This window comes from Canis aureus, chromosome 20 (genome assembly GCF_053574225.1).
Source record: "Canis aureus isolate CA01 chromosome 20, VMU_Caureus_v.1.0, whole genome shotgun sequence".
Taxonomy (NCBI): Eukaryota; Metazoa; Chordata; class Mammalia; order Carnivora; family Canidae; genus Canis; species Canis aureus.
Genome location: NC_135630.1, coordinates 40116475 through 40132244, shown reverse-complemented (window position 1 = coordinate 40132244; position 15770 = coordinate 40116475). Strand labels below are relative to the sequence as shown.

The 15770-nt window shown below is 30.9% G+C and overlaps 1 protein-coding gene and 1 long non-coding RNA gene across 10 annotated transcripts in view; one reads left to right on the top strand and one right to left on the bottom strand.

Annotated features, from left to right (window-relative positions):
- LOC144291733 (uncharacterized) overlaps positions 1-15770 on the bottom strand; it is a 167109-nt gene that overhangs the window by 85269 nt on the left and 66070 nt on the right. The window lies entirely within an intron of this gene.
- Positions 1-15770, top strand: part of DPP10 (dipeptidyl peptidase like 10) — a 1281550-nt gene that overhangs the window by 1208019 nt on the left and 57761 nt on the right. For all 5 annotated transcript variants that reach the window (XM_077861455.1, XM_077861454.1, XM_077861453.1 and 2 more), the window contains one exon: positions 3131-3238. In XM_077861455.1, coding sequence (XP_077717581.1) covers positions 3131-3238 — 108 coding nt within the window. The remainder of the gene's footprint in view (positions 1-3130; positions 3239-15770) is intronic.

The window sequence follows — 15770 nt, the reverse complement described above, 5'->3', positions numbered from 1 at the left end:
TATAAGAAAATTTCCATAAATACTTGCTGGATAAAGAAAAGTAGGAAGGACTATAGATAAGCTAAACCTTTTCTTGCTGGAAGCATAAGCATTATCCTTACTTATATTTATCTACCAATAAATAAGTAGGTATTAATATAAACTATTTAATGAAATTGGAAAAGAATCAACTTTGATCTTGTAGTCAGTAATGGAATTTCTTAAGTTAGAAACTGAAAATAAAAACAATGAGAAGCAATAACATAATGGATATTGACATATTCTAAATTGCCCTGCATTATTAAACCTATTTTGCTATCAGTTTTATTTTCAGTGACATTCATAATATTGTAACATGCATCAACATAATCCATGTGCTTTAGGAATTGTGTTATCTACATTTTGAACCCCAGATTTATGAATGTTTAATAGAAATTCTTCTTAAAGCATAGAAACTAGTTATCAATTATCAATTGATAACTATTGATATTGATATTGATATTGATAACTATCAGTTATCAATTGATAACTATTCATTAAAAAATAATGCAGATGGTAATTTGTCACAGTTGAGTTTTTCTCTAGAAGCTTTTAGAGATTTTTAGAATTTGATGAAATCTAAAATATGAGAATGATAGTAGTAATGAGATGAAACAAATTTCTAAGAAAACTAGAAACTTAACATAATCATCATATGCTTACTTTCTGGACTGTAGTGAGAATAGAGAACTAGCCATATTTGGCCTGGCTTTCAAGAGACTTGTGATAACCTCTGTACAGAATTATTGGTCAAGAGATAGAATTTGGTATTCCCAATCCATTGCTCTGTGCATCATAAACACTGACTCACAAACATGAAAGTGGACAGTGCAATTGGCTCCATTTCCATTATTTGATTCTAGGAAGAGGTTGGCATAGAGCTCTATTTATAGGCAGATATTGCCTAGTGGTGAAAGTTATTAAGCGCAGCAATGCATACGAGATTATAGTTCCCATCTGCTCCTTCACTGAGCCATTTATAAGGCACTAGAATTGGAAGGAGATGGGTACACAAATATAAAAAGTAAAATAGATACAGATATCCCTGTACCTTAAAAAGGCAACTTATTTTTGGAGCAAATCACAAAGGGATAATATTGAATAGGGGAGGAGCTAATAGGTTGGAGCAAATGTGGATAGAGTGATATATAACAACCATTTTTGCCTGTGGTACATATTCATCTATTCATTTATGAGTTGGACACCTACTGGGTCCTAGGCAATATAGCTAAAAAGATAAAATTGCAAATTTAGTTTAATTATTACTTGCCTAGTGAAGGAAGCCAAGCATATAATAGAATGCATTGAATGCCATGATAGAGATGAACACAGGGTAATTGTTAGAATCTCTGAGGAGAGATTTCCTAACTATGAGATACTCTCTAACTAGGGAGATTTGGAAATGGTTCCTGTTCCTTGAGTTTAAGAAGGGGCAGGCGAGGGAGGAGGGGAGAGTAAGATTCAACATAAAGGGAAACAGAAAGGTTGTTCCAGAGAGAAAAAGCTTCATGTGCAAAGGCCAAGAGAAATCCCAGAGCACAAGAGATGGAACCTACAGAATTATTGACTCTATCATAGTTGAAAGATGTGATTCGCTCAGTCAAGTTTCTTATATTATATGCCTAGCAACGATGCATTGTCTTCATCCTTGAATTGTATATTATTTCAGTTTTAAATGTTTGCATATATCATCATATATTTTCATGAGTGTCCATGAAGTAGACAAGGAAAATATCCTTATATTTCTATCAAAGGATGATCTCACTAGTAAAGCTAAAATCTCACTAGTAAAGCTCACTAGTAAAAGCTAAAATGAAAATAGTCATTTACTTATTCATTAAGTGTATAAGTATTAAGCACAATTTATGTGATAGTCATTTTCTAGGTGCTGGAGATAGAACAGTGACAAATGGAAGGTTCCTTACCCATGGAGCTTGCATTCCAGGGGAACACTACCTACTTGTCTACCTACCTGCCCACCTCATATATACACATATATACACCCAAAAAAAAATGCATACCTGCCTATAACATAGTGTGTTGGATGCTATTAGGTAATATAGAAAGAAACGGGAAGTAGGTAAAAGGGGACGAAGGGTTCAGATAGAGCTGTGTGATCTCGCTCTAAGATCCCCTTCTAGATGGGGTAAGTGAGAAGCACCTCAGTGATAAGGTGACAAAGAGACAACATATGGAAGACATAAAAGAAAGAACCAAAGGGAATAGAAAGTGCAAGGGCCCTGGAGCAGAAGCATGCACAATATGGAAACAGGAGAATGAAAAGAGGAGATCAGAAAGAGTGGTGGGCCAGATCACCTCAAAGAGCTTGTAGGCCATTTTAAAGACCTGCAGAAGAAACCATAAGCAAAGCCTTTCTTTTACCATATGTGTAATCACTTTCACTAATCCAATAGGAAAGAATCCAGTGTTTTGTCAGGCAAATCCATTTTCTTAATGTTTCCCCTGGAGCAAAAGGAAAGCAATCTATATGTATAGCTTCCATCATTTAATTTTCAGAAAATAATTCTATTGATTTAACATGCCACTAGAGTTTAATTAAAAAATGATCAAATGGGCATTTGTGTTTGTGGTTTTTTTATTTATTTTTATTTTTTTTTGGAGGAGTGAGAAGTGAAGATGGGAAGTTTGAATTAAATGATTTTCACTGGATTCCTTCCAATTTTGCAGCCTTTTATCTTCTATGTTTTCAGTAAATTTATATATACATCAAGAGAAATGTATGTTCAAGTAACCAGAATTGCTGAGTCAAAGATTTCAGAACACACATATTAAAAATTGCATGTTTTTTGGTAAACCATTCATTAAAGAGCTGCTTATGGTAGTCCAAATCAAAGAGACAGAAAAGAGAATGACGGGGAATAAGGTAGGGAGGGATGAGAAGTTACTGTTTAATGGGCACAGTTTCAGAAACCTACAAAATTTCTGAAGATAGGTGGTGGTGGTGCATTCACATTATTTTTAGAGATAATTTGACCATTTCACAAACAAATTCTAAATCAGAAATTTATGTAACCCATACTTAAATTAGCAATGGTTGGCAGCACAAAGCACATACCATCTTGAGATCATTATATGCACTTCTGTGTTTTAGAATGAGGAGCCGGTGTTTTCTAGAGATGGCAGCAAATTCTTTATGACAGTTCCTGTTAAGCAGGGGGGCCGTGGAGAATTTCACCACATAGCGATGTTTCTTGTCCAGGTAAGTGCTGGCTTCTTTCTATTCGGTGTCATTGCAGTACAATTTTGTGACATATTATGAATCTACAGTTAATGCCTGTGAAGTCCAGCCATATATTTAACCCAAGGACTACATTTTAGAAAGAGGATTCCCCTCCATAGCTACAAGTTCAAACTGTACCTTCCCACAAGAGTCTCAACACTCAACAGAACTCAGTGAGTCATACATGTATGCTAAGAGGTGAGGGTCTTTGGATATAGAATTGAATACATGAAAATTACCCAGTCCCTACTTTCATAGACTTGAGGACAATCTAGAGAAAACTTTTCATTCAACAAATACATATTCTTTATTTTGTACAAGCAGTATTTCAAAGTGCTATAAATGTTTTAAATACTTGAAGCAAACTACATGTCCATCGAAAAGTTGGATATATTATGGTAGATGCTCATAAGCAAATGTAATGCAGATTTGAAAAACTAGGATAAAGAGAGACTGTGCTAAATTTTTATAGACTTCCTGATAAAAAGAAGGAAAGGGTTATTTTTCCTTTAAAATGCAAATGAGTTTACAGTTAAAAGTTTATAAAGTTGTATCCAATTACTAAAAAATTAGAGAATTTAGAAATAGTAAAAAATGACAAGGTTAATGAATCAATTTGAATGTAATGGCCAGTAACAAATATTCATGAGAACTAGTTTCCTTCAAAATCACATAAATAAACATCCTAGTCTCAGGTAAAAGATAATTTATAAAGATAAAACTTTGTGGAAAAATAGGAATCCTCTAGGAGAGTTTCCAAACAAACTAGCCAAGAATCAATTTCATGCTTACAAAATATAGAGTAAAAAATATAAATGTGCCAAAAGATCCCGAAACAACCTAGCTACTTTTATGTCATTAGAACTTTTAAGCCTTGTGCATATTCTTATACTTTTATCATTATCTACATACATATTTATGTTCAGCAACTCAGTGCCTTGAATTCTCAAAATCTTATATCAGTAGTTTAAAATTAAACACTTGTCTAAGGTCTGTACCTATTAAAATAATTGTCATGGCTTTAATTTTAATCAAAGCTGAAATAAAAAATTTGGGACACGTATAATGTCCAAAATAGAGATGTAGATTAATTTTCATAGTATATCATTAAGTTGGAAAAATAGGTTATAGACTAATGTATAATGTGATCTCATTTATGTTCTAAATAAATATATTTATATATGCATAAATTTTCTGACAGTTTTGTATCTAACTTTTAAAATGATTACATCAGAAAGGTATGACTAAGGGAACTCTTTTTTTTGTTTGTTTTTGTTTTTTGTTTTTAAATGTGAACTAGAGGAAGCTTCACTAGCAAATTGCTCTACCTGATTAACTATTGCTAGCTAATAGTCAACTTTGTTATCATAAATAGGAGAGATATTTTGGCCAAAAATAATAAATCACACTTTCCAAAAGTGAATGTAGCATTTTATTAAATTTTTAAATTGATTAAATTTTTAAAGACCAGTATTTTATATTCAAGAAATTGTGTGAAAACCCAGGTGGTCAAAATTAGATACAAATTGTAAATATTTATAAGATAGAGAGTGAAAGATAGGGAAAGATGTGTAATACATCTTTTATATATACAATTCCAGGAAAACAATCTATTCAACAAATTAAGAAGAGAAATAGTGTCTTTTAAAAGTGTGGGACTGGCTGGGAATGCGGGGGGTGCTGATGCTGGTAGGTAGGAATCAAGATATTTATGAATCATCAGAAGTTCCTTTATAAGCCTTAGGAAGAAATACCTTCTGCCCCCAATCAAATAATCCTGACATGCATTCTAATTCATTATTACAAAAACTTCATAGAGCAGATGGGTTTACTTTGTTCCTCTTCTATATGAAGATTATAACAAAGCTTTCCTTGAAGTAGAAAATATTTTGATCTATTCTAGTGGCAGTTCAGAGAATTTGTAGCTTGTCTCACTGAGAAATAAACATGACTGAATGATTATTTATGGATATTTTGGCAATGTTAACGAAATAAATCTACTTTGCTCATGAGTTAGAGGTCAGTGGTTAGATAAATGTAAGTTATACCTAAGTCTACACACACACAATCTTAAATAGTTTGAATTCCTTTGTCTCAATTTTTAAAAAAACTTGCAAAAAGCTCTTTTATGAATCTTTATGATTACCATGACACGTATATATGCTATAAAAATGTGTATGATTCTAAACTGAATTAAGTGAACAAATTTAAAATCAAACACAATCTCATCACCCCATACTCTTACAGTATAAATCATACTTATTTCTAATATATATTTCTAATTCCTTTTAACATATATGTGGTATTTCTAATACATATTTCTAATTCCTTTTAATATTAAAAACTATTTGATTTTCTCTTAAATATTGTAATCATAGCACATATATATTTGTAGTATTTAAGGAATAATCTATAAATATCTTCCATTATTTATTACATTCTTATTATTTAATATTCTTAAGTATGGTTTTAATATGTATGTTATGTATGTTCATTCTGCCAACTAGATTTACTATACTATATTTAAATGAATCAATTTGAATCATCATTAAAGTGACGCTAGTTTTGATACTAGAGATTATTCAGAGATAAACATTCTTATACATACTTATTTGTGATTATTACCACAAATATATATGTTTTAAAAGATACCTAGGCAAAGCACATATGTACATATGTATTTGTTTAGTTTTTTTTTTTTTTAAGATTTTACTTATTTATTCATGAGAGACACAGAAAGAGAGAGGCAGGGACATAGGCAGACAGAGAAGCAGGATCCCTGTGGGGAGCCTGATGTGGGACTCAATCCTGGGACTGCGGGATCACACCTGAGCCAAAGGCAGACACTCAACCGCTAAGCCACCCAGGTGTTCCATGTTTAGGGTTTTTTAAAAATAGTTTATTTTATTTATTCATGAAAGACACCGAGAATCAGAGACATAGGCAGAAGAAGGAGCAGGCTCCCTGTGGGGAGCCCAAAACAGGACTCGATCCTGAGACTCTGGGATCATGCCCTGAGCTGAAGGCAGATAGTCAACCACTGAGCCACCCAAGCATCCCTGTTTAGGTTTTTGATATGGAGTGTCAAATTGGCTCTCTAAAATAGTATACTAAAAAATATAGAAATAAAAATAAAATAAAATAAATTAAAAAATAAAAATAGTATAGTAATTTAGAGTCTAACAGCAATGCATTACCAACATTGATGACTTTTCACACCCCCCTTTCTTCCCTTGACATAGTGAAAGTAAGAATTGACAGAACAGAGAGTTTGATGGCCAACAATCACGATGACTACCCTAGCAGTATCTGATGTCTAGCTATATTTGAGAGCTTCCTCACTGAATGAAAACAAATTTATCTGTTTGAAGTATCTTACTAAATGAGATTAGTAAATTTTTACAAACACTTTTCCTTTTCACAATGAGTATGTAGGGATCCCTGGGTGGCGCAGCGGTTTAGCGCCCGCCTTTGGCCCAGGGCGCGATCCTGGAGACCCGGGATCGAATCCCACGTCGGGCTCCCGGTGCATGGAGCCTGCTTCTCCCTCTGCCTGTGTCTCTGCCTCTCTCTCTCTCTCTCTGTGACTATCATAAATAAATAAAAAAAAAATTAAAAAAAAAAAAGCTGCACAATGAGTATGTAGATAAAAACTATTAATTAAGACCAGGCTATAAAATTAGTCTTTCAGGTTATTTTCATTATAGAGAGTGATGGTTGTCATTACAGATACTTTAGTGGGTTTTTTCGTATTTACAAAGTTGATTGATCCTTACTAATTTCAAAAAATACAAGTAGAAATAATTTGTGTATCCTCCTTTTAGACAAGATTATAATTTTATGTAAACTAGAGTATTTCATTCTAATATTTTAAATTCTAATTGTAAAGCATACTTTTCCCATAATGCTATGAATTTTTGAAAACCAGTTCTTTAGAAGATTAATATTTAGTTGACTGGATATAGATAGTTAACCAGTATTATTTTATGTATAATTCATAGAAATTTGCTGTAGTTACATCTGTCACTCTACAAAAAGCTACATTGTATTATGGAGTATTTATTTAGTTTTGATTAACAGAACTGGAATTCCTCCATCAAAAGGAAAATATTTCTAAGCTTATATATACATATATATATAAATGAACATTTGGCAGAATGAACAGCTTTTAAAACCATACTTAAGAATAATATTAAAATATTAAGTCTATAATAATGGAAGATATTTATAAATTATTCCTTAAATACTATAAATATATAAGTATGTATATATACATTAATATATACATATATTATTTAATTTCTAGATTATTTTCAATTTGAGTATGTGATAGCAGAATTCCTCTACTTTTATATGTTGCATTAAAAACAATATTAATATAAATAAAAACTGGCTTTTCCAAAAATCTATAAAGTAATTGTTCTTTTGAGTAGAATATACAATATGCAATATTAACATCAATTTATATACTGCCTAAATCCAACAATGATGTAAAACTTCTTTACTTCAGACTATTAAACTGTGATTGCTTCAGAAATCTCCTTCCTCATCTCTCCATAGTATTTCTTATGTAGACCTTAAACTTCTGAACTGCCATATTTGGAACTTTAATATCTTGCATCCTGTATTGCAGGCTGCAGTTAAGTAAAGGGTTTTTGACAAAGACATGGCTACTTTTTTCTCTCAAATATGAAGTAAGCAGAGTTTCAATCATGTTAAGTGGTTCAAATTCATAAACATAAGGAATTGCCCTGTCATATTCCTAAATTGTGTTAAATGAAAAATTATATATGTTGCTGAATCCATCTCTTTCTGTATGTAGTAATACAAAGTATTGCTCATGGGAACTGATGATTTCACTTGGAACAATTTTAAATGCATTCATTACAAATACTTTAGAAAATGGCATGCCCCCAATTCACAATTCTATCACGTAATCAACCCAATAATTTTTTTATTAAACTTCACTATTGTATCTGATTAGAACATTGTCTGAAAACAATTAACTCACCTCATGTGATAAATAGACAGTAAATTAAAGCATGCTATTTTTAAGCACTAGAAAATTTTACTTATTTAGAAGCTACAGAAGTTCAACAGAATTTTTAAGAAATTTGAATGAACCATATATAATTAGGTAAAAAGCACATGTATTATTAAATTTTCACTGATACCAACATCTTCCAAATTTTTAAATATAAATACAAGATTAATTTTTCTGAGTAAGAGAAAATCTATACTAATTTGAGGAGAGGTATCTGATGTGTAATAGTTCTGATGTCATATTCTCAAATTTTATTTTATTTGGGAATAAAAATACTTTATCTGCATCCTAGATTGTCATCCCTCCAGTGAAGGAAATCACTAGTTCTACTACTGTTTATTCTAAAATTAAAAGTGAAATACGAGTTTAATTTAAAGTACATTGCATGTTGCCCTTGTCAAAAGCCCACTGTGCTTTCTTATTCATAATCATTTTTCTGTTCTACCAAGTTAATATAGTAGAGACTGTGGTTGCATGGAAATAATTATTACTGTACAGTAAAAAAATGATTAATCTTTCCTTCTCTGTTAAATTATCTTAGCTGTGATTGCTTGTCCTTTGAAGGTGGATTTAAAACTAACTGAGGTATAGATACCTCCCTCGAGCAGACTAGCCAAGTTCCTTGATGTTTATGTTGAACTTACTGTATGGCCATCTACCATATTCTGATTTGTATTAGAATTATTTACCTAAGGTCCAGATCAAAAATAATATGCTCAATGCTATGATAAAATCTGATATGCATTAGTAGAAAATAGTTGAGTCTTATAACTGTAACTATAGAACTATAAAAGATAAGCTATGTATTACGTGTGAAATGAGGTTCTACTTAGTCCACAACCCAGATTTTCCCTAGTAGATATAAAGCAAGCAGGGCAATTACAGATGCTTGAAGTGAATCCGATGGTTGTGAGGCTGTTGTTAACGCTTCTAACAGGAGGACTTTTGGTCCTAAAGTAGAAGCATAATATTTTTATGCTAGATGGATCACTGAAATTAATAATGTGGTTTTTAATCTTATGTATGTTGTGTTCAGACATTGTCTCAAAGCACAAGATTTTTGCTCATGATCACTTTTAATGTGGACACTCTTCTACCCTTAAACACTTATCTACAAATAACAAAATTTTCTGGAAAAAAAAAGAAAATATAGTCAAGCTAGAAATCTCTGAGCCAAAAGCCTCCCTAGGTATGTACAAATATAGAGCAGAATTTCTTTATCTTTAATGTTTTGAGACACTGTTCATCTTAAAATTGGGCACCAAAGATGCAGTAAAACCTTAAGATCTTAATATCCTGTCCTTGGCTCATTCAAAGCAGGTTTTAAAAATGAGTAAGGGAAACCATCTATGGGATGTTGACCTGTGGGAATCCGGCTATTAAATATGTGATTTCAGAACTCTGTGTAAGTCTTTGGTCTATCCCTGCCTCAAATCAGAGAAATTTGGTTTCATCTTTGCATTTATACTTTCATTCAGCAAATACTTGTAAAGTGCTGTAATGTGTCAGACAACATGGAAAGAAAAAAGTTAAAAATAAGGAAGTCATATATTGTTGTCAATGTTACAAAGCTAGAGGTCTAGGGAACTCCCTTTAAAAACAAGGAACAGATGATTTAGGGAGATGTCAAAATATAGACATAAGACATAGAAAAATTTTTGAAGGCAAAGTATTTTACTACATACACATAGTGGAGTAGAGTGCCCTTTTTAGTTTCTGCTTCCAATAGTATGCGAAAGTTGATACTGTAATAAAACTCTCTCATGTCAAAAACCCCAGATTCTAGATATATTTATACTAAAAACATGTGAATTATTACTCAGCTAGTAATATATTTCATTCTCTAAAGATAATGCAAATGAATTAGAGGTGAATTCCAACAATTATAATTGTCCCAAAGTGACACACTGGGAAATTAAAATATAATTTCTACATTATTCATGGATTTAATAGAAAATATATACATTATATTATGTACATAAATGTTATCATTGATAAAAGGAAATATGGAATGTATAAATTAACATTCAATATCAGAATTTAGAAAAAGAACAAAATAAATTCAAATGAAGAAGGTAGGAAATGAGAAATACAATAGAATTCAGTGAACTATAGCAAAGGTAAAATAATGAGGCATAGCAAAACAAACACTTGGCTCTGCAAAAAGTACTACTAATAATAAATGTATCATGTCTTAAGTTAGGTTAAAAAGTAGAAAAACTCAAAGTAATCAAAAGGAAGCATAACTGCAGATTTTAAAATGTATTTTAAAATAGTATTAAAAATAAATAAATAAAATAGTATTAATAACTTCATGCCAACAAATTTGAAAACTTGAGTAAAATGAATAAATTATAGAAAAAAATTACCAAATCTAATTTAAGAAACTATATGATTGTCCTATATTATTAAGGAAATGGAACAGTGTTTTAAAATGTTTTCACATTAAGTATAGGTGGTTTTCAAAGTTGGGATCTACCAAATATTCAAAATATTCAAGAAGCACACACTTAAATTATATAGAAACACATTCATAAACTAGAAAAAGATGGAATATTTTTCAATGTATTTTATGATACAGGTTATCATCTTGTACCCCAAACCAAATGAAAACAGTATGAAGGACAATCACATGTCACTTAAAAACTCCTAAACCAAATAATAGCAAATTGAATTCTTCAGTGGATAAAAAAAAAAAAATAACTTATTTTTCACATAAGAATTCTAAGTTTGGTTAAAATGTAGATATCTATGTCATAATTCATTGCTCTACATGAAAAAATCATCTTATAGATGCAGACAGCCTCCAATAAATTCTACAAAATACATATTCAAAAACTTCAGAAATTTGTTAACAAAGACAAATTCTTTAAGCTGATAAAGGCACTCACCAAACCTTAAGTAATTTAGCGTAGTCTACAGTGCACCGCTAGTTAATCTTCCTTTTAAATATCAGCATTGAAACTGTATATTGACAGATGGTAACCAGACTTAACCTGGGGATCATTTGCTAATGTGTAAAAATATTGAATCACTATGATTTACACCTGAAATTATAAAATATTTTGTCAATTAAGTTTAAATAAAAATAAATAAAACTTAAAAATCACCATTGAGAGAAGGAATCAAAGTGAAGGACCTTGACTATGCATAAAACCAAATATGATGGTTTTTAAAAATTGCCACCTAAGAAAAAGAGAAAAAAACAGAGTCATTTCTGGGAATATTGTTGGTGAAAGGAGAGGTGGAAACTAGAAACTAGTGATGGAAATTAAAGACCCTGCAGGGGAAATTTAAAAAAAAAAAGTATATATATATATATATATACACACACACACACACATATATGTATATATATATAATGTATATACGTATAAAAGTATATATATATAGTCAGAAAATACGCATCCACACCTAACAGTGCTGGGGAATAAATTCTTAGAGTTCTAGAAAAAGTATTTCTTAGGGACATAGTTCCTTAGAGTAATAGTAATGTAAGTCTAGTGGGTCATCTAATATTTTACTATCCTTACACATCTATATCCTAGAAAATCTGAGATTTTTATAAAGAAGAATATATAGCTGGCAACAGACACACAGACATAACTGTATGAGGTTAACAGAAAGTGAGAATTAAAAATATTCAATAAAGATACCCCTCCCTCAAAATCAACTATGAAGCAGAAGAATACAGTCATATGATACTCCTGAAAAAATTAAGTATCACTAAATAAATACTTGTATATATAAAATTATCAAATGTGAAATTTAAAACTCAGTAAAGGCTTCATAAAGAAAAGTTGTAGAGTAAATAACAGATTTCAGGAAGGACATTTAAAAAATAGTACAAAATAGTAACAAATTAATGGGAAGATGATCAAGAGTAAATAGATATCGCTGAAAATATACTAGTGGGTATAAAGCAGGGAAATGAAAACAAATGAATAAACAAATGAAATAAAGTAGAGAGGATCAGAAATAGCTAAGATAGGGAAATACTATGAACTGACATTTAATTGGATTTCTTAAAAAAGAAGCAGAACAGGAGTTAGGCAAAATTTAAAACCATAATCCAACAATAAACTAGAACAACAAAAATGGTCAAGAAACAAAAGAGAAATTTGGAGTGGTGGTAAGAACATTATAAAGTTATTAATACAATAATAACATATAAAACTAAGAAACCTAGCAGACTTAAAAACATTAACAAAATTACAAAAAACTGCCTATAAAAAACCTCATTAAACATGATAACCATAATAAATATATAAAATACGATAGAAGTTTTCAAAAGGTATCAGTCATACACAATAAATGTAATTTGGCTTAATTTATGCACTAAAATTTTTAAGAAAATGTTTTTCAGGGCAGCCCTGGTGGCTCAGTGGTTTAGCCCCGCCTTCAGCCTAGAGCCTGATCCTGATCCTGGAGACCCAGGGTTGAGTCCCAGCTCAGGCTCCCTGCATAGAGCCTACTTCTCCCTCTGCCTGTGTCTCTGTCTCTGTCTCTCTCTGTCATTCTCTCTCTCTCTCTCTTTGTCTCTTGTGAATAAATAAAATCTTATAAAAAATAAAAAGTTTTTCATATTGGTTCTTGAAACTAATGCAATTCAGTCTTTTTGAAAATACACATTTAAAACAAAAGGATTTAGAAAGACTAAATCTTGATGCTAGTCAAGAGAGAATTATGCCTCAAAAGCATTAAGAAGACCAGACGACACTTTATGATGTTCAAAGGCACAAATCACAACGAAGGTACAATAGTTAAAAATGTCTGTATCTGTGTCAGATAGTGCAATAGCTACCTTCATAAAGTTGAAATGCACAAAAGCTACTTGGTATGTGGAAACCTTCTTGTACCAACCTTTGTCCAAAGTTAATCACATTATATGATTTATATATATATTTTTGTTATATATATTTTATATTTTATTATATATTATATTGTATTCTAATATTAACTACATTATATGTTATTTATATATAGTTATATATACAGTTGGTTTCTATCACTAGTTTCTAGTTTTCACTTCTCCCTTCACCAATATTCCAATACATATAATATATAATATATATTATATATCATGTAATATATAATTATATATATATATCCAAATTAAAGATAAATCCTTTTCAAGTACATAAGGAACACTGATAAAAACTGAACATGCATTAATTATTTTAAAGGTTCAATAAGTTCCATAAAGTAGAAATTATATGAAAGCATGCTATGATGACAATGTAAATCAAGAATATATTTTTAACAAGTTTTCTGGCTAGAAACTTTTTTAAAGTAAATCCAACTAAACAATTCCTTGGAAAGTTCAAATTTGCAAAATTTATAACTAGTGATAACAAGAATGACAACACACACACCCAAAGACAAAACACAGGCTGATCCAACTGAGTAAAAATGAGAAAGGAAACACATACAATTAGGAATGACTGGTGGGAAATAGCAAAGGACAGTTTAATAGATCCCGAAGGAATATTTTGAAGAACTCTATGCCAATTAATTTGAAAATTTAGACGAAATGAACAGTTTCATGAGGAAACACATTTTACCAAAACTGCCCCAAGAGAGACAGACAACTTACATTGACTAATGACATAGAAGAAATAATGTCATCAAAGAAATACACCACAATGGAGCACCAAGGCTCACATGAATTTACAAGAGAATCTTACCAGACTTTCAAAAGTAATACCAACACAATTTGAAATATTCTATGTGCTTTATTTATGGTTGCTGTAAAAGCCTTTTACAAAATTTCATATCAATTCCTGGTTTTAAAAAATTAAAAATAGGGGCAGCCTGGGTGGCTCAGTGGTTTAGCGCTGCCTTTAGCCTAGGGCCTGATCCTGGAGACCTGGGATCAAGTCCCACATCGGGCTCTCTGTATGGAGTCTGCTTCTCCCTCTGCCTGTGTCTCTGCCTCTCTCTCTCTCTCTCTCTCTCTCTCTCTGTGTCTCTCATGAATAAGTAAATAAAATCTTTAAAAAATAAAATATTTAAAAATTAAAAATATAGGAATTGGTAGATAATTTCTTAACATGATAAAACATACATGTTTCAGTCCATAATCCAATAGAGTAGGATTCTCATCAAGGTCATAAACAAGGAAGGATGCACACCATCTCCACAATATTGTGTTGGGAGGTATTTGTGTAAATCAGATGAGAATAAACCATAAGCCGTAAGATTTGGGTAAGTATTCAGTGAGATAGCAGGATAGATATTTAGCATAAGGAAATGAATAGTGTCCTTATTTGCAAATAATAACCATTTAGAAAGGATATGATTAAAAAAAAAGGATATGAAATAGAAAGCTACTCACAATAGCCACAAAATATAAAACACTTGGTAATTAATATAAAAATGAAATATATATGAAATGTAAATGTGCTAAATGTACAAAATCTATATGAGGACAATGCTAAAAGACATAAAAGCTTTCTGAAAGGCATAGGCGTGAAAAAAAAGGGAAAACATCCTTGTTCTGGGATAAAATGACTAAAGATCAAAAAGAGGCCAATATTAATTATAAATTTTATTTTATACCAATAAGAAATTCTATCAAGTTTTTATGTGCTTGAATGAAAAATGGTTATTTTTAATAATATTTGGGGAAATCCTGACAAAAATAGAGAAGGGGTGAATTGTAAATAATATGCATGTTACAGAAATCTGTATTTAAGAATGTGTGGTTTTGCGACATGAATTAACAGAGATAAAACAGTATAGACAGCTTAGACACATATGGAAATTTAATATATCTGATAAAGATGGCATTTCAAAGTACAGGAAAAATGAATTTTTTCATAAAGTAGTCTTGAAAAAATTGAATATCATTAGGAAAAAGATAAAAGTAGATATATGCTACCACCATAATTCTAAAATGATCAGATATCTAACTTTGAGAAATAAAACCTTACATGTACTAAGAGAAAACATCAATAAATTATTTGTAACCTTAGTTTGAAGAAAGCCTTTAAACTATGCACCAATACCTAGAGACAATATGATGGTAAATTTGATTACATAAAGATTAGAAAAAAATTTTTTGTGAGAAATGTACTATAACTAATGTCAACATAAGACGACAAACCAGGAGAATATATTTGCATCTTAAGCTCACATAAATAAAGACGTAAAAAGCTCTTAAAAAATAAAGAAGACCAAAACACAAAAGAAATCTGATAGATAATATAGACAAACATTAGCAGAGAGATAATTACTGAATCTCACTGGTAATTATGCAAATGATATATATGTTGTACTATACATACATATATATGATGTTCAACTTTTTTCCTAAGAGAAATGCAAACTGAAATTATACCAGTATACCTGTCATAAGTTGAGTTTCTGACAAATCCAAAATGCTGAGCATTCTGTAAATCACTGGACCAAGAGTCTAAAAAAATGGCCATTATTGTAGAAATCAAAGAAGACAAATGCTTTTGA